Source organism: Plasmodium knowlesi (genome assembly GCF_000006355.2).
Source record: "Plasmodium knowlesi strain H genome assembly, chromosome: 12".
In the NCBI taxonomy this organism is placed as follows: domain Eukaryota; phylum Apicomplexa; class Aconoidasida; order Haemosporida; family Plasmodiidae; genus Plasmodium; species Plasmodium knowlesi.
This window is the reverse complement of record NC_011913.2, coordinates 2,648,779-2,674,462: the sequence shown is the minus strand read 5'-3', so window position 1 is coordinate 2,674,462 and position 25,684 is coordinate 2,648,779. Positions and strand designations below refer to the sequence as shown.

Below are 25,684 nucleotides of genomic sequence, written 5' to 3'. Positions count from 1 at the left end.
ATCCAACTGATTGTTTACACAAATGTAAACACAACTGGGGACTGTACTTTCACAGGGTAATATGTTACAAATTGGAGGGGAAAGAGAAAACACAAAAAAAATAATAATAAAAATATCAATGTATCCCAGGATGGCGATAAAATGGTTCTCAGGGTTTAGCGGGCTTCATACTGCATGACTACAAAAGGAGGGAGATGAAAAAAAAAAAAAAAAAAAAAAAAAAAAATTTGTAAATGTATACATACCGAGTCTTTCCATCCGGGTGGTAGGATTGGCAAAAAGGGTGGAAAGCACTGGAATACTTTTTCCTAGTAAACGTCTTTACCTCTTCTGCTCCTTTTTTTGAAAAAAATTTTCGACCCACAGTTTTTGCATCGCAGGGATGCGTTGGGCGCTATCACTGTGTCTATTCCGCATTCTGTTGTGAGAAAAGAAAGTGAGTAAAAAGGATTACAGTAAAATGAATAAAATAAACTGAATGGATGCACTCTGTCGTCATAGACACACGAATTTATACAACGAGAAGGTCCGCGTGGTGAGTTACCCTCAAAAAAAAAAAAAAAAAAAAAAAAAAAAAAAAAAAATCATAGGGAAAACGTACCTCCGCATATGTAAACGACCGGTTCGGCAGATATATCATCGTCCTGTTCTCTTATGTACATTTTGCTTAAACCACTTGATGTGTATAAGACTTTCTCCTTTAATGGGGGGTCCCCACTGGAATGGTAGCAATTCGTATGAAACGGCTAATTCCCAATTTAGGAGCTGTCAATTTGTGGATAAAGTCCTATTGCGAAGGGAAATAATTTTCGCCCTTTTTTCTGGCTATATATACATATATATATATGTATCACGTATTATGTATTATGTGTTATGCGTATTTTTGCTGGCACTGGGTAGTTTAATTCTCAATTACGCCGCTGCAATTTTTTTTTTTTTTCTCTTCCTTGGTTATGAAAAAGTTAAGTTATAAGTTAACAACTTTGGTTCAGTTCCAGTTTCATGATTTTAAAAAAATTATTTATAGCTCCCCAGTATCAGAAGCTGACAAGCCATAAATCTTTTAAATTTGCCATGCGAATTGTATGCCTTTTTTTTTTTTTTTTTTTTTTTTTTTTTTCCTTCGAGCGCTATCGCATATAAAAAATTATGCAGCCCCAGGTGAGCGATTTGTATTTTTTTTTTTTTTTTTTTCTTCTGCTAAAAAGGGCATTTTTTTTTACGATAAAAATGGTACGCTCTATAAATGGGTCCCAAAATATCTTTGCGCTTATGTAAAAATATAACGACGCTTCCGTTCGTCATTTCATATATTTTTATTATGGTTGCGGTATGCGGATGAAAATACGTGCTTTGCCCGTTGCCACGAGGAGTGCATAGTATTTTGGGCTACGCCCCGTGAGAAAGAGAGACGGCTATATACATTTGAAAAGAGGAGGGGCAAACAGAAAAATCTAGAGAACCCAGTAAAGGGTTTATATTCCATGTAACAGCGGGCATGCAGTTGTAAAGTACTTGAAGGGAAATATATGTGTGGATAAGCACATAATACCCCCCTATTAGGGGGGGGGAATGTTCGAAAAAAAATATAGGCGCTCTTTTTTTTCGCACCTATACTTGCGTGTTCAAAGCAAATCCAAACTTTTCACGATTTACTCATGGTGTTGTTGTTGTGCTACTGCTATGGTAGTATGCACAATTATTGCAACGCGCTTCTTGATTGAGGAGGGACCGAAGGAGTGCCAAAATGCTACAGCGAAGGTCGAGAATAAGGAAAGTTGCACTGTCAACGGTGAACGGTGAACGGTGAACGGCCAAGAGTCACCTGGCCCATCCCCTTTGCGTACGGGTGGGTGTACCCTTTTAAGAGCGCGCCCCTCCGTTGTGGTAGAAAAAACAACACGAGCGTGCACAATTTCGTTCGCAGGTAATTCTTCCGAAAGGAAATTCAACAAAAATTTATATAAATGTGGTGGGAATTTTTGCGGCTTTACGGTTTGCTTTTTACTTTTTCTGTTTTTTCCCTTTTGGCACTTTTTTACCTTGTTGCCATTTTTAACATTTTTAATTTTTTTACGTCGTGACGCTGTTTGATCCCTCTTGCTTTTTTTTGTAGTCGCGTGTTTTCCCAAGGTTTATAATAGAGGTGGTGGTAATGACTCTACAGTAGGCGAAATACTTGCAAGCATGCGTTTGTTTATATATATGTATATTTTTTTTTTTTTTTTTAAAATATCGAACAATTGAACAATTAGGCGTTTTGATAACGTTACCTTTTAGTAAATTTTTTGAGCTTACTTTTGGCATATATTAATGTGGTCTTCGGTAGTATTGTGAACTGTTTTTTTTTTTTTTTTTTAAATAACTTCCTTTTGAATATCACAACAAGTGATAAACCATCATGCATTTTTTTTCCATTTAAGGAACATCCCTGTGTTGTGTGGTAAGTCTTGCAACGTGACAATTCCCCCGTGTGGATACATATTCGTGTAGGTACATATATAGCAACGTATATTTACGTAAGCGTCTGTATATACATGCGCACGTAAGAGGAGTTTTCCCCTCCACACACACACACACACGAGTTACATTCTCCAGTTGAAAAAAAAAAAAAAATAAATAAAATAAAAAAAAAAGAAAAGGATTTAGGATAGACAAAGGAGCTGCAAAAATGATTGATAACATGGTATCAACGACTGTGGAAAGAACACTGAGGAAGTCGATAGACAAGTCATCAGATTACGATTTGGCAGAAAAAATGGAGGACATGAAGAAGGTAATAATTGAGGAGGTACGGAGAAATCTGGTGTACAGTAAACCGGTGGGACCCATAATGAGTTCGAAGGATATCCTAACCTTGAGTCAAGAACAGGAAAGTAAATTTAATGAAGAGGTTCATGAGTTGGGATTGCATGTAAATAGAATCCACCACAATTCAACTCCAGCTTTCCTCTACGAAATGGCATTGAAATATGAATCCAATTCGTTTATAACAAGCACAGGAGCTCTGTGTTGCATTTCTGGAGAAAAAACAGGGAGGTCTCCATCTGACAAAAGAATTGTGAAGGAAAGTACTTCGGAGGATAACATTTGGTGGGGAAATGTAAACATTCCATTGAAGGAAAAATCCTACGAAATAAATAAAGGGAGAGCGATAGATTACCTAAACTTACAGCCAAACTTATATGTAATAGATGCTTATGCAGGCTGGGATGAAAAATGTAGAATAAAAATTAGAGTTATCACCTCCAGAGCATACCATGCACTTTACATGCTAAATATGCTTATACCTCCAAAAAATGTAGAAGAAATACAGAATTTTATTCCAGATTTTATTATATACAATGCTGGAGATTTCCCTTCGAATAGATTAACTGACGGAATGTCTAGCCAAACATCTGTCATCTTAAATTTCGGTGCAATGAATATGATTATATTAGGAACACAATATGCTGGTGAAATGAAAAAAGGTATTCTAACCCTATTTATGTATAAAATGCCTTTGGAAGGGAAATTACCTTTACACTCCTCATGCAACATTGGGAAGGATAACGACGTTACTTTATTCTTTGGGTTGTCAGGCACGGGAAAGACAACCCTATCTGCAGATGCCAATAGATATCTCTTAGGAGATGATGAACATGTATGGACAGACGATGGAATATTCAACATAGAAGGTGGGTGTTATGCAAAATGTAAAGGACTTTCAAAGAAACAAGAACCCGAAATATATAAAGCCATCAAATTTGGTGCTATTCTAGAAAATGTTGTTATGGATCCGGTAACAAGAGAAGTCGATTATAATAATTGTACAATAACGGAAAATACTCGATGTGCTTATCCACTTTCCTACATTGAAAATGCAAAGATTCCAGCCTATATTAATGCACATCCTCAGAATATTATTCTCCTCACTTGTGATGCTTTTGGAGTTATCCCTCCACTTTCCAAATTGGATGTATACCAAATGATGTACCATTTCGTTAGTGGATATACAAGCAAAATGGCTGGTACAGAAAGCGATGTTTTGAAACCAACCGCTACCTTCTCCTCATGTTATGCCGCCCCTTTCTTGGTACACCACCCCATGGTTTACGCTAAAATGTTAGCGGAGAAATATCAGAAACATAAGGCTAATGTCTGGCTCTTAAATACTGGATGGATTTATGGCTCTTACGGTTCCAATAATGGACAGCGCATTCCCTTAAAGTACACGCGCATGTTGGTAGACTACATACACGAGAATAAGCTTAATGATGTTGAGTATAAGAAGACACCCATTTTTAATTTCAATATTCCTGTCCACGTGGATGGCATTCCACAGGAAGTTCTTGATCCCCTCGTTGGATGGAAGGATAAGGAGGATTACATGAAAAACCTTAAGAACTTGGCTACGGAGTTTATCAGCAATTTTAAGTTATTCACAGACAAGGCGGGCCCGGACATCCTTTCCGGAGGACCAACTCTCTAGGCATGGAAATAATATAGCAGGGAACGAACTCCACGTTCGAGTTGTTACATGTGCGCTGATATTTTTATGGAGCTGGCGGGTGCTTCTCTAAGAAGCTTACACGTGAAAATACATACTCAGAATTTGGAAGGGTTTTATCCTAAGCGCAGCGTTGCCAACGTGTAGCAGCACTATCATATTTTTTTTTTTTCTCACTTTGGAATGTATGACATTTTTTTTTTTTTTTTTTTTTTTTTTTTTATATTTTCTACCATTTTTTATGCCCATGTTGGGTACTTTTTTATCTACATAGCGATGTCCCTATACGGAGTTACATCCCCAGAGGATGACAAACAGGAAAACATTTGTACACCTGCGCGCTGTTCTTATTTGCCATCGCGCTAAGAATGAAGTTTCTCTTCCACACGGCATATCACATCATTTCCTTATTATTACCATCTTAACAATAACTAAGCTAAAGAAGCAAATAGGCGCACTGAAATAATGCGACCATTGAAATATAAGAACAAAAGGCATTCTAACTTAACGGTTGTGGAGGTTATCAATGTTGAAGGCTCCACGCCGCTTCGTGGCAGTTGGACCTGTCCATCGTTCGTTGACAAAGTCGATGGGTAAAAAAGGAATTATTGTAATTAAAAGAGGTGCCCTGAAAATTAGTGGGGCGTCATGTAAACTGCGCAAGGGGGAATCAAAAACATAAGCGGTTCGTTAACAACTGCTCTATAAAAGGAGGCACGCATGAGAACATATATATACATACATATATGCATACATATATACATACATATATGCATACATATATACATACATATATACATATATACATACATATATATACATATACATATATATACATACATATATATACACGTGAATTGTACAACGGGTGAAATAATTTCTCTTTTAAAAAACAAACAAGAAACTACATAGTGAAGGAACGAAGATGGCGCGCGCTTTTCCTCTTGCACAATGTTTGTAAGTGCATATGCAAAAGGGTGGATATTGCCAGAATAATCGTTGCTCAGTTGATCCTACTCGTCATTTGTTTCCACTTGATCCGTCTGCATGTGAAATACTCTCTTCCCATTGACGTTTTTCTCTCGGTAGAGGGCTCGCTGCTGTTGCCATTTCTCCCTGTGTGCAATGGCCATCTTCCTGGCTTGTAAGAAGCCAAAGGTTTTCACCAAAAATTTTTTATCCCGTCTCTTCCCATTAGAGGTACGGTTGACAACCCAGGCATGCGCATGCGTATCATAATGCACGCCAATAACACGAGGACATTTTTTGGAAATATCAGAACAGTCTTTAATAAAATTTTTTTCACATTTCCAATTTAAAACCTCTTCACGTGTATTCAGATAATTTTCAAAAGAATAAATATCGGCGTACTTGCTTTCTATCTGATGTATGTTATGTACGAAGGAGTCTGAAAGCCACTGACAATTAACCATTATAAAAATTCCCAGATGTTCTTCCTTTTCGCTAATTTTTTTAAACAGCACATTTTTTTCCTCTTGATTATTAAAAAGGGAATCATAATTCCTTTTTAAATATTCGTCCTGTATGTTGTTATCGAAGAAGTGAAAAATTGTTTTATTGGAAAGTTCCCTGTAGTATTCTTCGTTGCTTGTAAATTTTCTTTGTGTACTTTGTTCATGGTTACTGTTATCCCTTGTGTGTATGTTTTGCCCAATCATCCCTCCATTCCTCTGTTCCTTTTTTCCCAAATGGTAATCACTTTCCTCTTCGTTACACATGTCGACGGTATCCGAATTGACTTGTCCGTTTGGTCTCCTTCGATTTTCAGCATTCAGTGTGGGATGGTTGTACCACCTTTGATGGTTCTCTTCGATGTTCTGCACCACAGGGAGATTTTTCACATTTGAATTTCCACACGGAATGTTCATCCCCCAAGTGGTCATTCCTTCTCTCTCACTTGGATACATTGTGAAGTCTCCGTTATGTTGACTACTTGGCTGATATGTTCCATGAGTTTTCTTCTTCTCTTCCCCCCCTTGTTCTGAACGCGCTTCTTCATCGCCAACGGTACTACCGCAACTTCCATCCTCGTGATTGCCAAGATGGTAGTACTCTGGTGAGCCCCCCAAATTTGTGTAATTCTCCCTTTGGAAACTTCCTCCCAGGTAACTATCCCTCCTTTTCAGTCGTTTCAATTTTCCATTTTCGTCGTCTGTAAAGTAGAGGGGGATATCCTTCTTCTCCTGCGCCATATCGTGATAAGGAATCAAGTCGTCCACTGAGCGATGATGTTTTTCGACTGGGTATTCATTACCTTCGTTATGTTCTATTGGATGGAACGGGTAGCAGTTTGGTTGGTGTTGGGGTAGCGATGGAAACTCAAACGAGGAGTACTTCCTCTGTGCACCTGCTTCTGCATCGTTGAGTAGGTTCATCTGGATAGCCGCATCTGCCTCACTATCCATGTACCCGTTCTGTGGAACATGCATCGATGCGTTGGTCCCCAAATCTCCATGGTCCTCATTCAGTGTCATGGAATAGTCGTCCTCAATCTCGTATGTCTGGAAAATTCCCAACGAGACATACTCACTTGGGAACAGGGAGTCGTATTCCTGTCTGCACAGGTACTCCTCCTTGGGGTGGTTCTGATTATGAAGAAGCCTTTTATAAATAACTCCATTTTGAAGAACATAATTTGAAGGGGCAAAAAAATGGAATAAACAATCTAGAGGCATAATTTTCTCCGCTTCGTAATCCAACAAGTTGTAATTTTTACACTCCAAATCGCTCTCCAAAATAAGATCTATAACGCCTGATATATTAATGGGGCGGAACTTATACTTATAGAGTAAGAAGTAGTAACATTCGAAGCATCTATTCTTGGCTACTTCGAATGAGTACTTCCTAGCCGAAAAAGAGATAACTACTTCTTTATTATTATGATTCAGAAATAATAGAACCCATAGGAAGTAGCCAGACAGATACACTACCCCCTTGGGGAACTTTATCATTTGTGATTTTTTGGAAAAATAATTTCTCGTTATGGTTATTAAATTTAAGGGCTCTATTTCTCCAGATATTTTATATCTGATTTCCGAAGGTACATAATTTAGCGCATCCCTCTTGTTCTTTGTCGTTAGAAATATATTTCTGCTTTCATTGAAGTATATAATCTTGCCATAGCAAATGAGGAACTCTTCGTACTTTTTGTAATAATCGATAAAGTGATTTATTGACTTTGGGTTAATGAGTTTACTTATGTTTCTCCCAGATTCTAATTTATTTCTTGATAAAACATTTCTCAGAAAGGTATACATTTTAGTTAAATGTAGAACAAAGTTTTTTCTGTACAAGATGGATAGAGTTTTTGCTTCAATAAAGCCGTAATGATTAATAGGAAATACTTTTTCTTTTTTTTTATCATCCAAGTCAAGATACGTAAAACACCATGCGTTTTTGTACTTGATGAAGCTCACTCCTTTCAACATACACTGCAAGTGTTTGTCCTTCTCTTGCTTGACACTCTTAACTTTTTTTTTATTCAAGATTTTTAAAGTTCTTAAAATTTTGTAGTTTAAGATGTAGAGGAAGTCTATGGGGAAAATCATACATGTCCAGGGGGTACTCAACTTTTTATCAAAAATGAGTTGAAGTTCTCTAATATATTCGCTGCGTCTTGGTGGAATGCCACTGCTTGAACGACAGGACCCTTCCTCTGGTACTTCCCCCAAGGTACTACCGTTTTTACTGCTTATCTTAACTAAGTAGGATTTATAAAATGATTCAATTTTATTCCTGAAATAGCTATGGTATTTTTCTTCCAATTCGTCTAATTCTAGCAGAACCCACTCCGGGGTTAATCTCAAAAACTGGAGAAAAACACTTTTTTCTTCTTCTCCCGTGCACATACACTCGTTCATGTACCTCAGTAGGGTATCCTTGTAAAGGAAACAGTTCTTGTCATTCGCGTGTTTATTGTCCAGGAAGAGTTCTCTCTCATGTTGCGCTGCGCACCCTTCAGAGATACCATTTGGAGTCCACTGTTGTGCCACATTGAGGGTCTCATTTTCATGCACACCCGTGCAGGAATCACCTCTCATGGTATAATCCACCTCATTTGGGGATCTTCCCTCCGTTTCTTCACTTGGAAATACAGCCTGATTCTCCACTTCGTGGCTAACTTCAACCAAATGGGTTATATCACCCAAGCGCAAATTATTATCCTTCTCTCCACCCATGTGTTCTGATTTTCCTCCATTAACAATCCCATCGATCAGTTGCTCCTCGGGAATGCTCCTACATTCTACCGGATACAATTTCTTTGTAACGCTCTCTTGGTTAGCGGGGGGTAAAAGGTTTTGAAGTGGTTGTCCATTGGGTGGACAATTCCCATATTGATAGCATCCTCCGTTATTATAAGGCGTATCCATTTTGTCATGATCGTTCCCTCCGTTGTCACAATTAAGATGCTCCAAAGGTACATTTTCTGATATGCACTCTTTTACGTACTGAGGAATCTCCTTTGAATTGTCGTCCTTGACTTTGCCATTTTTGCATGTCGTACTCTTTTCTTCCTCAAAGGATGGGTGCTTTCCTTCCATCGAATGAATTAGGCCACTATCCATCCAGCTTTTGAACTTCTCCTTGGCCCTGTCGCCATGGGGTCCATCATAACGTCGATCATCGCTTCGACCATCACCACTGTGGGTATCACTTCCGTACATGTCACTGCAACAGCTATCACCGCAGCCACTCGCTGAATCATCACGAGTGCCATACGCACTACTGAACTGTTCGCCCGTTTCTGTAACGTTCGGTTCGCCTTCCCCTATAGCGTTTTTCTTTTCACCTTTTACGATGTTCCTTTTTCTCCTTTTCCTATTTCCACATCGAGTAACTGCGTAATTATCTCCAATGGGCACGACCGGGTCTATTCCCTCCTTTGGAAGTTCGACACAATGTGTAGGGGACACATCATTTGAATGCGGAAAAATATTCACTTCCTCGTTTTGTCCATTTTCAATTTCGAAATGCACTCTCTCATTTGGCAATTCTCCTCTCGTCCCTTTCCCTTCCTCCACCGGATCGCCATTTAAATTGTCTATTTTTCCATCTTCCTTATTTATCCAACTGGGTGCATTTTTACAGATGGGGCCATTTCCTGCGTCCCTTCCATTTGGTTCATTTCTCGACGATTCCTTGTCATTTAGTAGTATCGAACAACACTTTTCATAAACGGATAAATCATCATTCGGGGGTACGCAGCCATTTACCTGATCGTAGAAATGGCTAGCCAGATTGGTGACATGTGTCATAGAATTATTTTCCTCGTAATTTTGTTTTTTACGTTCTTTTTTTTCTTTTGTTACGCAGGGGATTTCCCTATCGATATTGCTCGCAGTGTGATTATCGCACCCATTCAATGGGACACCACTCCTTTCAACATTGCTCTCATCATTAAATCCACTATTAATTCCATTACTACATCCAACATTATAATTCGCCTGACCGAGCGGCTGGGCGACTTCACTACTGTTTTGTCCATTTCCATCTTGTGTGCCTTTTCTAGTAGGCTCCTCCGCACATTCTTCATTCGGCTCATTCGGTTTACCCGGTTCACCCGGCTCATTCGATTTACCCGGCTCATTCGGTTCACTCGATTCATTCGGTTCATCGGGTTCATCTTTGTTCCTCCCTGCGGAACTATTAAAAAGGTTGATAAAAGCATTCACATAGAGTATATCCCTATTGTTGGAGTTGTCGCCGTTGTTTTTCCCATCCCTGTTCTCACAGTTAACACTGTTAATATCTGCATAGCCATCATTCAAAATGGAATTAAATTCTTCTTTCGCTTTTAGAGAAAATACATAAGCATGAGAATCTGGACTTAAGTTTTTCAGTCTCCATTCTATGGACTTTTTTTTAGCTAATAGGTTTCCATATTTATAAGAAGAAAAAAACTTTTTCCTTCTAACCCCATTTTTATATACAAAAGTGGACCATCCATTTCTGGTTGGGTCGTAAGATATTCCTCTGTACTTTTTTCCGATTAACTTATCAGTAATTTCAAGCATTTTTTTTAGCTTGATTTTATTAGCATCATTCGTTAAATTGCGATCTCCACTTTCGTTTGTCACGTTTGGGTAATCCTTTAAAGATTCGGAGGGTATACCACCACTGAGTGGATTATTATTCTTCATCATTCCTTCTCCTTCTATGTTCGATATGTTCATGTCTTCTCCATAATAAGATTCGCTCTTCACTCCGTTTAGGTTGTTTGAATAATTTGAAGCGATCTTCCAATGGTCAGACATGTTATTCGTGATAATACCATTTTTGGAAAAGTATGATGAACCCTCATTAAAGGTATTTTGATTATCTCTAAATTTCTCATTCCCTCCTCCACTGTTCACTTCATTATCTGATACATCTTCTGTAGTGTCTCTCAATTCTACATTATTAAGGTACTTGCCATTATGGTTGTACATTTTTTCTGTGACATTATTCCCTTCGTTTAGGGAATCATTAAATGTGTTTCTCTCTTCTGTCATTCGGTACGTGGAGGTACAATGTGGCACATTATCTACACGATGCATATTCATCGTCTGTTCTCCATTAAAGGGAAATTGGTTAATCATCCCTGTATCACTGGAACTGGTGAAATGATTTGTTGTTCTATTAGTTCCAAATTCATCACTTCTCATTTCGTCCTTAGCGGTGTTGTTTTGAAAACTATTTTCCTTCCTTTGGTAATTAATCATACTGGGTAGTGCACTTCCATCGGTGTAGTAACCTACATTTCTGTTTATTCCGTTATGGTTTACTAAATTCGTATCTCCTGGCGCGAATCCATTCGTACCAACACAATTGAACATACCAAACGGTTGATTTCTGTCGTATTGGGAGTGGGGTCCTTGGAGGCAATTATCCATTACATCCCCTCCAACGTAGTTCCCATCAGCATTTAAGCACCTGGTCATTGCGGTACTGAACCTTTGGTGGCCATCACCATTTCTCATATTACCACTCCTCTCAACATCATATGCGTTGGACACACTCGCTTCATACTTCGCACAATCGTTATGCATTATCCCTTCAGTGTTCTTTACGCCTATTGGCAAATTCTCCTGATTTAGACAGTACACATTCTGAGCATTGCTTAAAAGGTAACTACAATTTTTAGCTTTCCCTACATCGTTTTGCATGTAGGAATTGTTCATATATTTTCCTTGTTTTGTTAAATCTTCCGTATTTTTTACCTGTAAATATGGATGATCTAGACTACCACCAATCCCCTCAGACACATGTCGACTCTGTACATATGGGTGTTCCGAATTGACATGGGAGGTATGCCTAAAAAATGAACTACTTATGTCGTTGTAACCATGATCATTATGCTCCTCATTAGGGTAACTATATTGAAGTCCGTTTTGTGTGGTACTATAGAGCGTTTCTGGCGGTGCATGTACAGCACCACTGTTCGTGCCACTGTCTGTGCTACTCTCCACGCCATTATTCTGGCCATTATTCTCGTCATTATTCTGGCCACTATTCTGGCCACTATTCTGGCCACTATTCGCGCCATTATTCGCGACGCTACGGAAGCCTACTTCCGTTTGTGAATAATCCCCATTAGTGGCTTCTGCAAAAAAAGGCCTATAGAGTACATCTCCGCTTCTACCCGTGTTCTGATAAGTTGAGTAGTTGTCCATTCTGCCCATCCTCAAAATGACACTTTGGGGGGTCTCTGCATACGGTTCCATCAATCCATCTTGGCCATCCAATTTGGAAAGAAAAGAATCCACGTTTTGTGCACCTTCTTTATCTTCTTTTTTCTCCATGGGTAGTTCATCCCAGGGGGAATTCTTTCCACAGAAACCTTGCTGACTTTTTGTGGTGGAACATTCCGATGCATCATACATGGAGACACCTCCCAAATTTGTGTACCCCGCGTATTTTGCGTAGTTTGTGCAGTTCCTTGATCCAATTTGGTCGTCACTGAGAAGAGTTTCGTTTCCGGAATTGTTAACGTCATCCTCCCCATCACCGTTACCTATAACTGGTGCAACATTCAAAGTGTCATCTTCTGCTTTGGCGGGATGGCTATTAACTTGTTCAATACAGTGCGGATCAATGTCGTGATTTTCGTTCCACGTACGGGTGTGGTCAGTCGCCTCCAGTTGGTACATTCCCTCTGGCAAATCCTCTTGGGGTAGCAATTCCCCCCCACTAGGGAGAAGTGGTCTCAAGGGAAAGAGTGCCTGATTGTCCATGTACCCTAAACTGTTGACTTGTCCAAAATTAGTTAAGCCGACTTCATTTTTGTTAAACGACTCCAAAGCACTGTAGTCATTCAATTCCGATAAATTTGTGTAAAAATTTCTACATAAGAAAAGAATTTTCTTAAAAATATCATCCGTGTACTTCAAATCATAGATAATGTCTTTATTAATTTGTTCGTTAGAACAAATGGTGCTATTTATGAGACTATTAAGTAGTTCGTTTTGCTTCTTTAGCTTTATCCTTTTCCCATTTTTCTTACTCGTACATGGGTAGTAATCCCGTGTGTGTGCATTTATCAACGGGTTGGAATTTTCACATTGGCTGTATAAATAATTCTTTAAGAGATACTTTTCTTCCGTCGATTTTATTCTCATATTCGAAACAGCATTGTCATCTGGCGGAACGGTATAATCGTCCTCGAAGTCATCATTAGGGTTCACTAATTCTAAGGAACTTCCCGCTTCTCCTTTATCTTCTCCACGGGACAGGTAGTAACTGCGATGCCTCTTTAATGATCGTATTTCGTTGTATACATTTCTTAGTTCGTACTTAAGTTCGTTTAGTAACTTTACAGGATTGTCCTTTTGTAAGGAGTTATTATAATCCAACTTGGTCTCCTTCTCAAGGAGGGGGTCATCACTACCTTTCACCTCATCGTACGCAACTATTTGGCCATCCTTAGGGTTAATCCTAATGTCGGGGGATTGACACTCACTTGGGGAGATGCCTTCACTTTCACATTGTACATGTTTAACCATGTTGCCTTCTTTTTCAAGGTCATTTTTTTTTTCATTCTCCTGTATATTATCCTCGTCTTCGCCCACAGGCACTGGTTTGTTTTCTTCATCGACGGTATCTACTGAGGGGTCCTTACTGTTATTGCTTCTTTCCCTTTTTGTTGTCAACCTGATCATTTTGCTTATGTTATCTATTGAGGCCATCATAATGGCTAATTTCTGATCAATTCGGAATAGGCATTTTCTGGGGATATCTCCTTCATGGGGATTCGACTCGTCTTCCTTGGTTTGGAGAGGACGCCTGTTGTAGCTCGTCCCCTGTTGGGGTTCCATGGAGATACACATCGCGTCAACTGCATCAACTGCGTCAACTGCATCAACTGCGTCAACTGCATCAACTGCGTCAACTGCATCAACTGCGTCAACTTCGTTAACATGATCTGCCTGATCAACCTGATCAATCGCGTCAGTTTTTTCCATCAAATAATCTACATCCTCCACGTGGGAAGTCTCTTCTTCCCTTCCTTGGACACCCGTCTTCGCCACATATTCACTACTATCGAGTCCCCCCAAGGGAGATTCGTCCTTTGTAGAACTCAGAAAGGGACAATAATCAGTTTTCTTCAATCCGTCCCCCCCATTGTCATTCACATAATCATTAAGAGAATCAGTCCCATTGCGTTTGCTAAATTTATTCTTACTTCCATAACTCACCATGTCGTTGTTAATTTTTAAAAGTATGTTAGATATGTTGCAAATAATCTTCTGATATATTATGTATATTGTTAGGTGCAGTTTGTGTAATTGACTGGCATTTTTTTTTCCCATGTAGATCCATATTTCTAATGGGGGAAAGATAGGTGGTTGTGGTAGGAGAGCTGTTAACAATTCCTGTACATATGAATGCTTACTCTCAAATGTTGATGCATTATCATCACTGTACTTTTTTTTCTCTCTTTTTTTTTTTGGTGCAAATACTTCCTTCGCCAAGATAAATATCAAACTTCTGTTACTCAGTAGTTTGTTGTAAAGCAAACGTAGGGAGGCGATGTAATGGTCTAAGTAGGACAAATAATTGTTGGGGATTTGGGAGGCCTTCCCAGTAATTTTGTTTCGCATGTTTTTTAAATTGAATAATATTAACTGCTCGTTCCTTTCTCCCAGATGCGCACTCGGGTTACTTACCCCGTTAGGACTAATCACTCCACCCGGGTTTACCATTCCACTAGCCCCATTCAACAGCGACTGCACATACAAGTCGTACATGCTTTGTCGTTGCAAAGTTTCTTCCTGCTCATTATTCATTCCGTTCGGCGCATCCAACAGGCTCAGTTGACCTGAGCAACTACTTATGCCTCGATGCGCCACGCCATACGCACCGACAGAACTACACATATTCGGCTGAGGGTCAGGGGAGGTGTCTCCGTCCCCATTACTACGTATTATACTGCCTTGAATCCCTTTAGTATTGCTCAGGGCATTGTTAAAGACATCCTTTGAGGGATAACTTCCTCCTCTTGACCATGCTGACACCTCACTATCGTCAGCAGAAGTATTAACATTATTATACAATTTGACAAAGCTCTTTGGATCTTCAATCTGGTTACCATCGAATTGGTATGCATTTTCTATGTTGTTCATGGAGTAGTTGCCATTGATGGAGGGGAAGTATTTCCCCTGCACCAATTGTTGGCAATTCTGCCCTTGATTATTTAGAAAGGGGGCATACGAATTGCCCATCATATTTTCTGATATTACTGGATTGGAGTTATTTGCATGTACAATTCTATTTAACGTTAATGGGTTCTCCATTCTTCTGTACGTGTTATCCATTTGTGCATCTGCACCGTTATCTATTTGATTCTCGAATTGGATTGTCCCCTGCTGAGGGTTTACTGTTTTGCTATCCCGACTGTTACCAATATGTGCCCTAAAATTTTCGTCTTCCAGAATTGCATTTCTAGAGGCGAAACTACCACAGGTGTTTATGCGTGGGACTCCATTTCCATTTAACTTCATCTGGACCTGGAATCCATTAGGATACATACACCCTTCACTACTGGCATAATTGGGTTGCCCCTGGGGCATAAGGCACTTCACATTAGGTTGATACTCACTGCTAAGCATTTCGCATGATTCATCGTTATATGGACTACTACTCACCTTCCTTCTAATCCTATAGTTAGACGTGTTCGCCTGCTTGTTGAAAAGTTCTTCATTACTCCATTGATTTGTCAACACTACATTTGTACGGTTCAGGTGATTCATCTGATTTGTCCCCTCATCACTAACGTGGTAGTTACCAGTGCTAGTTGTACAAATATTTGAGGGAATTACATGTGAGTCTTCACTCGCTGCGGTTTTTATCATATCCCTGTTCAGGTAGATTGAGTTAGTCCCATTGCCAATGTCGTACCCATCCGGATGGTACACTAAACTGCTAGTTGGGTGGTTGTTCAAATGTACATCACTGAAAAGGTCACCCTCCTTGATACTGCCATTTTTGTCAAACTGGAAATTAGGATAAGCACAAAGATTATGCGGCACAGAAGTGTTACTGTTGTTTATGTGGGAAATGCCGTTATCCGTTCGTGCGTTTTTGTTGTTTCCACTTGGGGAGACACCCTGTGTTTGGCTCTCACCCCATTCGTTGCTGCAAGTCCACTCCATTTCGTACTTGCTTGGGGCATTTTGAATGTACCCCTCCGGGACGTTACTACTAGGCATAGATCTTAAACAATCACTGCTATTGTTATTTACGGGAAGGAGAGTACACGTTTCAGCTTTGTCTGGAACCAAGCCATCCCGCTGAACATGGTTTATGCGACTTTGGGGGATTATTAAATTGTCTGCCTTATCATAGTGCGCATTCTTATTTGATGTAAACAGCCCCCCCGATGAGGCATTTATTATTCCACCATTGTGCATGTTATTCCGGTAAGAAATTACATTAGTGAAATTTCTTCTTGTGGGGGTCAGAGATCCTTCTTTACTGCTTCGGTTTTTGCCTTCATCCACATATCCTTTTTGGCTCTCCTTCTTTCGGGGTATTTCTCCATTGTATATAGGAACGTAGAAGTTGCCATCGTTTGGGTTCAACTCCCCTTGGTTTGCCATTCCCATGTTGGATCTATTTATAGGAGTATTATTCATGGAGATATTCATGCAAGACTCTCCGTTACCTTGGAGTATTTGACTTTGCTCTTCTCCACTGAGGTGGACTACGCCAGGCCCCGTGGTGGAGTCACACGCACTTGCTAAATTTACATAAGGAGCATTTTGCAAATTCCATTCGCGCATGCCTCCTATATCACTAGTGTGTGATAAAAAGGGATAATTTGCGTACTCCATTTGGTTGTTAAAATTTACGGATTTTTTGTCAGAACTTGTGGGTTTGTAAATGTCTTCTTCCTCTCTGCTCACAGTTCGATGTACCTCTTCCCCGGTGTGCGTAAAAATTTCCTCCGCTTCCTTTATGCTTTCCTCCATTTTTTTTTTTTTTTTTTTAATTGTTATTATACATTTGGGGATGCATATAACTATTACGTGTGGAAGGGAAGAAAACGTTCAGAAGGGAGAGGGGTTTTGTTTCTCGCCTTTTGCTTATACAACTGCACACATGATGTACTCTTGTAGACATACGTGCGAATATGCGAATACACGGGGTGGTGTATGTGTTCAGTTATAACTGTTTAATGCTTTGTCTATGCACTGTTCGTTGGATAATGTCCGATTCTTTTATTCTGTTTTTTTCTTCCCCTTTGCGATGAATAAAATGGGAAGGTGGCACTTCCTGAACGGGCAAGCGACGTGATGGGGATCCAAATTTGGTTTGCTCTGTTGACTTAAGTTCAACCAATTAAATAGCTTTATTTTTTTTTTTTTTTTTCTTCTTTTTCCTTTTATTTATTTTTAACTGTCCACAGTTTTTACAAATATGTTGTAGAGTTTCTCGCTGTAAACTGTCTCTGCGAGTAGGTCCCAGTTTTCCTTTTTATCAAAATGACCCATTCGCTCTCGTATCCTTCTGTTACTGAACGACAAAGCATATGTACGTGGGTATATGCATATAAACATACATGCATATACAAGGTAGGTCGCTTTTATCTTTAACTGAACAGTGGAGGCTGAACCATGGTACAAGCGAGTACCGGTGTCTCTCCTCGGTTTTTATTACAGGTAAAAAGAAAAAATTTTAACAAAAAAAAAGAAAGGAAAAAAATGATAGAGGTTTTTTTGGAAACGAATACGCAGTTAATTTGAAATTGGTGATGTAATATATCCTGTTGTCATTACGAACAAAATGACTTTTTTTTTTTTTTTTTTTTTTTTTTTTTTTCCTCCTTTGTCATCAAAATTGCAGCTTATAATTTGAGGGGGAAAAAAGGAAATTTTACATAAAAATAACCATTCGACTGTTAAATCGAAAAGGAACAAAAAAAAAAAAAAAAGAAGAAGAAAAAAAAAAAGGAAGAAAAAAAAAGAATAAATAAAATAAAATATATCATAGAGTAAAAGAAAAAAACCTTTTTGAAAAAAAAAAAATAAGGACAGGGAATTTTTATACAGCTTGCAGAACTGCAAGTCCTTTTTTTTTTTTTTTTTTTTTTTTTTTTTTTTTTGCCGTAAAGTCGTCAAAGAATTCAAGGCGAAAAAAGGAAGTACGTAATTTACGCCGCAGCTTGTAATAGGTGGGAGGTAGGATGCTTTGCTTAGCCTATGGTTACTTGTGTAAAAACATTTTTATTTTTCTCCAAAACTGCGTTGAAGCAGTAATGTAAAACCCCATTGGTTGTTCTCGCTTATAAAATGTTTATACGCGTTTTTATGGAAATTTTATTTTCTCTTTTCCTTTTTTTCCGCGCTTTTTTTCATCTTTCGACAATTTGTTTTAAAGAGAAAGTGGAGAGTTTTTCAGAACAGGGGAAAAAATTCCCTTACCGTGGGGGTACGCGAGGAAAAAAACAGATGCCCCAGAAATGTTTTTTTCTCTTTATATATAGGTATGTGTACGCAGTTTGCCGATTCATACCGCGTTCGCTCTTGTGTGGGGTTTTATTCCATTGTGAAATGACCTTCTTGCGTTGCATGTTGTTGGGAGGGGGGCGTCCTCGTACTCCTTCCTACTTTTACAATTTAGCCGCGGAGACCTAGTTATTCTAAAGTGTCTGCGAGCGAGTACATGTTCGCATATGTATTTACGCATATAATATACATATGCATACTCACACGCACAGCCGAGTACGAGTACTGGGGTCCCCAATACGCTGCCCCCCTCCCCTCAACCCTACAAAGCGCGCCTTATCTAGGAAAAAACATTTATGCGCTGCAATATGTGCCAACGGAGGAGGGACGCATAAAAAGTAAAGTTTTCTGTTCAGCCATGAAAATTTTAATTTTTTAAAAATAATCCAGGAAAAATGGAAAAAAAAAAAAAAAAAAAAAAAATGTTTTATTTTCCGAAATGTACCTCTCTCCACATGACAAAAGGGGGGACCGCGCACGAGGCTTTTTTTTTTTTTTTTTTTTTTTCCATTTTACGTGAATTATTTCGTCACGTAAAAAATTCCTTTATCGCCACGCTTCAGCGTTGGAGCAATAGCTTTCCCTTTTTAACTATAGGCTTATCTCCCTGTGCATGCGAAAGATCTACAGGAAAAAAGGTGTAAAGGTTGATGTGCACTTTTGCCTATTCTTTTGAGGAACGAGGGGGCATTCGTTGAGGCGCGCGGGATGTACGCCCAGAAAGCATGCACAATATATGTATATGCAAATATATATATCTTCACATATGTATAACCCCAATTGGGCATACGAATTATATGTATATATATGCGTTCCGTCAATCTTTCATGTGAGTCTTTTGCTGGGCGCCACGTCGCTAAAGAGTAGCCACGGTGGAAGAGTAGTGGTGCAGTGTAAACATAGTGAGATTCTCCTGCATGTATCCCCTTCATTGAAATTCCGCACAGATTAATACATTTGGGTGTTTACCAAAAGGAGGGAAGAGGTGTAGGGGTATGTCTCTCTAAGGAGCACGAATAAGTGGCCACATGTATATGTACGTATGTAGACGTTCTCCGCTTACGCACAATATATGTACATATAAAAACGTGGCCACCACATATATGAATCTCCCCCGCCTCTTCGTGCATGCATATGTGATACTCGGCATACGTAGTGGGCCAGTACACAAGGTGTGAACATGCCCGACACCACATTATTTCTCTCATTCTACTCCATGTAAATATATGAGCCCTTTGGAAGGGGCTCACAAGGAAGCGAAAAAAGAAATTAAATTAAAAAGCCTACATAAAAAAAAAAAAAAAAAAAAAAAAAAAGTTGAAAAATAAAATTAAATTAAAAAAAATTCCAAATTAAAAAAATAATTTAAATTCAAATTCTTCATAAGTACACCTCGCCCAACAAAAAGCAATTTTTTTTTCCACTTTTTCGAAACTTATTTTTACACAATTAGCAAATTACAAGCATCTTTATCGGAAACGCAAAAGTGACACTTTTTCACGAGAACATAAAGCTGTTCAACTGACGTTCTTCCATTTTATCGTTTTCTTTTTTTCGCAATTTTTTTTTTCCTGTGTAAATATATTCTCAGTAGTCAGTTTCATTTGGCCCCTCAGTCCGAAGTATTCGTATATTAAAACAAACAGAAAAGCCCATTTTATATTCACTCGTTTGATTGAACAAAATGGTTAGCGAATCAGTAGATATCGAATACCTGGAGAATAACCAATACTCTGATGAAGGTATTATCGAATGGTTCTATTGTGTGAACCGTACACATATATGCATGCGCACGCATGAAATTTCCAATTTTTGAACCATGTAAATATTAATTTTCCTTTCCTTTTTTTTCTCTGATAAAATATGTAGGAATAAAGGCCTATGAATTTATATTTGGAGAGTAAGAAAAAAAAAAAAAAAAAAAAAAAAAAAAAAAAAAAAAACACAAAAAGGTTTATGATACGAAAGCGTATAATATTATAAGCCTGCTCACTCACCTTAGCACGGCCTATGCGTACCTTCATTTACCCCCCTGTAGTGCTCCATGTGGACGTGCCGTCATTTATCTATGTGTGCACGTGTACATCGCGACTGTATCACCTCTTCACCTTCATAATGTCACGCTTGCATTTCCCATTCCACCCAACAGGGATTACATTTCCTCTGGAGGAATAGTCGCAACAACGAAAATTCTGAGCGACATATATTTGGAACCAAATTCGAAAGTACTAGGTAAGGGAACCGTTCGTCGTATATAGACCTATGTGCGTTGAATGTGGGGCGATTTTTGATTGTCCTATTTTTCAACAACTCCTTTCCCCATTTTTTGCCATTTCTGCCATTTTTTTCTCTCTTTTCACGCATTGTTCTACCCACCTGCAGACATTGGCTCCGGGCTGGGTGGCGGCTGCAAATACATAAATGAGAAGTACGATGCCCACGTTTACGGAGTGGATATATGCGAAAAGATGATCGCCATTGCCAAGCTAAGAAACAAAGATAAATCGAAGGTCGAATTTGAAGCAATGGATATTTTAAAGAAAGACTTTCCAGAATGCACGTTCGACATGATATACAGCAGAGACGCCATTTTGCATTTGCCTTATGCGGACAAGAAAAAATTATTTGAAAAATGTTACAAGTGGCTAAAGCCAAATGGAATTCTTTTGATAACTGATTACTGTGCTGATAAAATAGAAAACTGGGACGAAGAATTCAAGGCCTACATTAACAAGAGAAAGTATACCCTCATTCCTATCCAAGATTATGGAGACCTCATTAAATCATGTAATTTCCAAAATGTGCAGGCAAAAGATATAAGCGATTACTGGCTGGAGTTACTACAGATGGAACTGAACAAATTAGAGGAAAAAAAAGACGAGTTCTTGAAGTTGTATCCCACTGATGAGTATAACTCCTTGAAGGATGGATGGACCAGAAAGATTAAAGACACCAAGAGACATCTCCAAAAGTGGGGCTACTTCAAGGCGCAGAAGATGGTCTGATTTGTAATCACGGGATGAAGAAAAAGAAGAAAAAATATATATACACATATATATAGAGAGGGAAACCCGAATCGGGAACCCCCAAATATTGCAATTTTTCATAATGTTCGAAAAGGTTAATGAATAAAAAAAAAAAAAAAAAAAATTAATCAACAGATCAACCGATCATCAACCAACCCTTTAATGAAAAAATAAAACGGGAAGCAACACCATGTGGGGAAGAAGAAACAAACCCCGTTCGCAGCAATATGCTGCTCGATGAAGGGAGAAACCATTTCTCCACATTTGTGATGGAAGAAGAGAAGAAGAAAAAAAGGAAAATCGATTTTTCTCCGCTTTGTTTTTTTCACTTCTTTCCATTTTTCCCGTTTGTTTATACACACACCTTTCATTTATCCACCTCGCATGCGAGAGTCTTAAAATGTGTCTGCGTGTAAATAAAGGCACATACATATATGAAGAAACATATATGTGCCCATATTTATATGGGCCACTTCCCCCCGCACGTGCGTTTTTGTGTGTAATGTCATAAGTAACACGCGCAACGCGCGCGCTTTGTTTTATATATGTATATGTTTTTGTACGTATCATTATTAAGAGCACATTTTAGGGCTCACAATATTACGAGCACTATTGCAGACGCGCGCAACACAGCAGAGCAATGCGCGAGGTCTGTGACGAAGTGTTATTTTGAGTAGATAGAGAAAAAAAAAAAAAAAAAAAAAAAAAAAAAAAGAGTTCAGCGGTTGATTTAACTGCGGACTGATTTTTTTTATGTGGCTTATCGCAATTGGGCACCCAGTGAGAATCCCTTAGAAGGCCATGGGGATTCAGTGCCAATCTAGCGCGGGTCCGGTGGGAATCTCACTGACCTAACCCTCTTACCCAATTGATGCTTAATTCCCTTTGCGTATTGTCGTGGCATCGTCACATTGTGCAGTTATTTTTGTGTGTGTCCATTTGGCTCATTTGAATGGCCACACCTCTTTTGCGTACCTCAGGGGGAGGGTGTATATTCATCTCCTCATTTTGCGCAATAAAGTTGCATAGAATTATTTTCCCCTTTTATGTGGTGCCGCCGCAGTGCGCGCAGTTAAGCTACATAATCAGTTTGTGCAGTTATGTTACATAACTTACCTAATCATTAATCTTTTACCACGCCGATGGCGTACCAAAAGGAAAAGCTGTTATTTCAGCGAAGCATATTTGTGGAAGAATGAAAGAAAGAAGGAAAAAAAGAAATGGTAAAAAGGATGAAGGATGACCAGCTTGCACACTCGATTCAAAAATACCCACGACGTGCTGCCAAACTGAATCACCCACTTCGCTTAATAAATTAAGCTGTTCCCGAAAATTGATCGCAGAAGGGGAACCCCCTCCCGTGTTCGTGTGCTTGTGGAGCGTAAATATATGTTGGGCTGAATCCCCCTACGTATCCTTGAAACAGATATAATCTGTTTATATTGTTAAAGGAACGGCAAAAAAAAAAAAAAAAAAAAATGGATCAACAGGAACTGTCCATAGTTAACATAACAATGGGGATTATTATACTAGACCGTCCCACTATTAACGTGGACCAAAACCATTTTCCTTCCACTTCCCAGCGCTGTCTGCACACACATAAAAATTATAAATAATTGAGGCTTTTTTCTTCTTTAAAAGTCAGATTTAAAAAAAAAAAAAAAAGAAAAGGTAAACATATATAGCGATATATATGTATGTATTTGTTCATTTTTTCTATATACATATATGCTTACATGCATATAACTAAATTATTCTTTGGTTCTTGTTGAGACAGCATATAAATGGAAAAAAAGAATTATGAATTTTTTTTTTCTTTTCCTTTGAGAAAGTGATGGCGATTTGCACATAAATAATAAAAAAAAAAAAAAAAAAAAAAGGGGGAGGGGAAGGTAACAAATGATTTTATATCCTAATTTACTAAAAGAAATGGCAAAAAAAAAAAAAAAAAAAAAAAAAAAAGAAGGGAAGGAAAATACATATATCATATATACGTTATAAATTATGACATACAAAGTTTGTAATTTAATTTTTTTAACATTTATATATGCCCATATATAAATTGTTAACGTAAAAAAAAATAGGAAAAAAAAGGGAAGCCAAAGGGGGGAGGGGACCCCTAAAGGGGAGAGGCGTACGGACATCACACACAAATATATGTTGTGTTATATGTGTGCATACCGCGTACGCCCATGAGGGTGTCCCCCCTCACTGGCCCAAATTAACAGCAACACGTTTGGACTTGAATACAATTATTTAGCGATAAAATAAAAACAATTAATTGTTGCAAATCTGAGTCGTGTTTGGACGTACACATATATATATATATATTTTTTTTTTTCTCTCTCTCCGTCTGGAATAGCGCGCATGGTTTGCTTTCGTGTGTTCCCTTCTCCATACTGGTTTTTATCTTTTCGTCGCTTATTGCGTCGCCTTTACTTTTATATTTACACCTCCACCTGGAGCATTCCATTGTGCGATTCCATTGCCATGAAAAAGAAAAAAAAAAAATTCAAATGATGCAGCAGACGGGCGCTACAAAATACTGCCAAGGGATATTGTTGCTATTGTACGATTGGCACTGTTGCCACAACTGATGGTCTCCCCGTCACAACATAGTAAAATGCGGGTGATCCTTTGAAATATTTATGACATTCCCGACGACCTTATATTCCAATCGCTGACCAAGGAAGTTCACTTCACTCTGCTTCTTGTTAGAGCACCTAGAGGAGTCATCGTCATCCACATATTCAGAAGATGTCAAGTAATCATTGTCGGAGTTGTAATGGAGATCGTTAAAATCCTCCGTTTTATTGGAAAAATTAATGGTCCTCTTAGTTTCACTGTTATTAGATGAGGCATTTTCCTGCGAGGAACTTTCCTTGGTTGTGTTTGTAGTACTATTATCTTTTTTATTTTTATAATCATAGGATTTTTTTTTGGAGCTGAGGATTTTAATTGGTGTCTCAAATTCGTAATTATTAAAAAAATCACTTGTGCTTTCACTTCCATAACTTGGCTTTGTAAATTCTTTTAATTTTATAAGTGGAGAAGAGCTTACAAAATTCCCACAGATGGGCATATCATTGTAATTATTTTCTGTACAAATATTTTCTCTTTTCATTTTTTTAATGGACATACGTTTCTTTTCCTCCTTCAATTGTAACTTGGGTCTATCAGCCATGCTTCCTCCCACTGGAGTTTTATCCAACGAGGAAAAATATTTTACGTCACTGTCATCGCATGACGGATACATACTATTGTGGTAATAATTCGGGTATTCTTCATTACATGAATGGTTATTATTTTCAGGCTTTATTTCATTACTATAAAATAAACTGTAGGCTTTTCTTTTCTTCTTCTTTTGGGTTACATCCAATGAATGCTCAGACATAATTGTGTTTATAAGGTTGCTATTGAAATTGTTAAAGTCAACAACCTTCACAAGTTCGTTTGGGTAACTCTGTTCGTCTATGTCATTCCAGTTCTTATAGAGTTCAGGATTTTCCGACTGCTTAATCCATGCCTTAATATAATTGTCTTCTTTGAAATTTTCATTTTGAAAATTATTATTCATTTTATTCCCTTCTTATTTATTCACCTCCACGGATGTGGACAGCAGAACGGCGGGGGGGGGGAGGACAGCGAGACGGAGATGCAGACAGGCACTTCTAATATGCTCAGTGGGACAATCAAGCGCAGTAACTTGAGAAGATAGTCCAGCAAGTCTATCAAGTTCAGACGCGTCCGACCGGACCTAGTGACGTACGAAGCAAGCAAAGCGGTAATAACAGAATGGTGCAAAAAAAAAAAAAAAAAAAAAAAAAAAAAAAAAAAAAAAAAACGATATATATGCAGTGTGCACGTGTCGACCAATTCATTTATACAAATGAAAAGTTACAGTGAGTCACAATGAACGAGTACTATCGCCAACGCTGATTTGTTTCTCCAATGAAAGCACATGTAAATGTTGTTACTCTACAGTTTGGTACAAAAAAGGAATAGGAAGTAAGCGCAATCGTGTGTTGTCACATCACACGGGAAAAGGAAATTTATGAAAATGGGGGTCACTCACACATTATATTTTTTCTATTCTTTTACTTTTTTTTTTTATTGTTTTCCTTTTTAATGGCGTTTTCTCCTTAATTTAAAAATTACACATA

General features: G+C 38.4%; 5 protein-coding genes across 5 annotated transcripts; 2 read left to right on the top strand and 3 right to left on the bottom strand.

Moving 5' to 3' along the window:
• Positions 1 to 155: 155 nt before the first annotated feature.
• PKNH_1258700 (DNA-directed RNA polymerases I, II, and III subunit RPABC4, putative) lies at positions 156 to 662 on the bottom strand (the record flags this gene model as incomplete). Its single annotated transcript, XM_002259892.1, has 3 exons — positions 156 to 178; positions 326 to 418; positions 602 to 662. The coding sequence occupies 3 exons, from the start codon at positions 660 to 662 to the stop codon at positions 156 to 158; spliced, it is 177 nt and encodes a 58-aa protein (XP_002259928.1).
• A 2,009-nt stretch (positions 663 to 2,671) lies between these two features.
• PKNH_1258600 (phosphoenolpyruvate carboxykinase, putative) lies at positions 2,672 to 4,471 on the top strand (the record flags this gene model as incomplete). The annotated part of the gene is made up of 1 exon (XM_002259891.1): positions 2,672 to 4,471. One exon carries the CDS (start codon positions 2,672 to 2,674, stop codon positions 4,469 to 4,471), a length of 1,800 nt encoding a protein of 599 aa, XP_002259927.1.
• Positions 4,472 to 5,502: 1,031 nt separating this feature from the next.
• On the bottom strand, positions 5,503 to 16,959 carry PKNH_1258500 (AP2 domain transcription factor, putative; the record flags this gene model as incomplete). The annotated part of the gene is made up of 1 exon (XM_002259890.1): positions 5,503 to 16,959. The coding sequence occupies one exon, from the start codon at positions 16,957 to 16,959 to the stop codon at positions 5,503 to 5,505; it is 11,457 nt and encodes a 3,818-aa protein (XP_002259926.1).
• A 3,220-nt stretch (positions 16,960 to 20,179) lies between these two features.
• On the top strand, positions 20,180 to 21,500 carry PKNH_1258400 (phosphoethanolamine N-methyltransferase; the record flags this gene model as incomplete). Its single annotated transcript, XM_002259889.1, has 4 exons — positions 20,180 to 20,237; positions 20,365 to 20,395; positions 20,645 to 20,727; positions 20,878 to 21,500. The coding sequence occupies 4 exons, from the start codon at positions 20,180 to 20,182 to the stop codon at positions 21,498 to 21,500; spliced, it is 795 nt and encodes a 264-aa protein (XP_002259925.1).
• Positions 21,501 to 24,129: 2,629 nt separating this feature from the next.
• Positions 24,130 to 25,098, bottom strand: PKNH_1258300 (conserved Plasmodium protein, unknown function; the record flags this gene model as incomplete). Its single annotated transcript, XM_002259888.1, has 1 exon — positions 24,130 to 25,098. The coding sequence occupies one exon, from the start codon at positions 25,096 to 25,098 to the stop codon at positions 24,130 to 24,132; it is 969 nt and encodes a 322-aa protein (XP_002259924.1).
• Between the last annotated feature and the right edge of the window lie 586 nt (positions 25,099 to 25,684).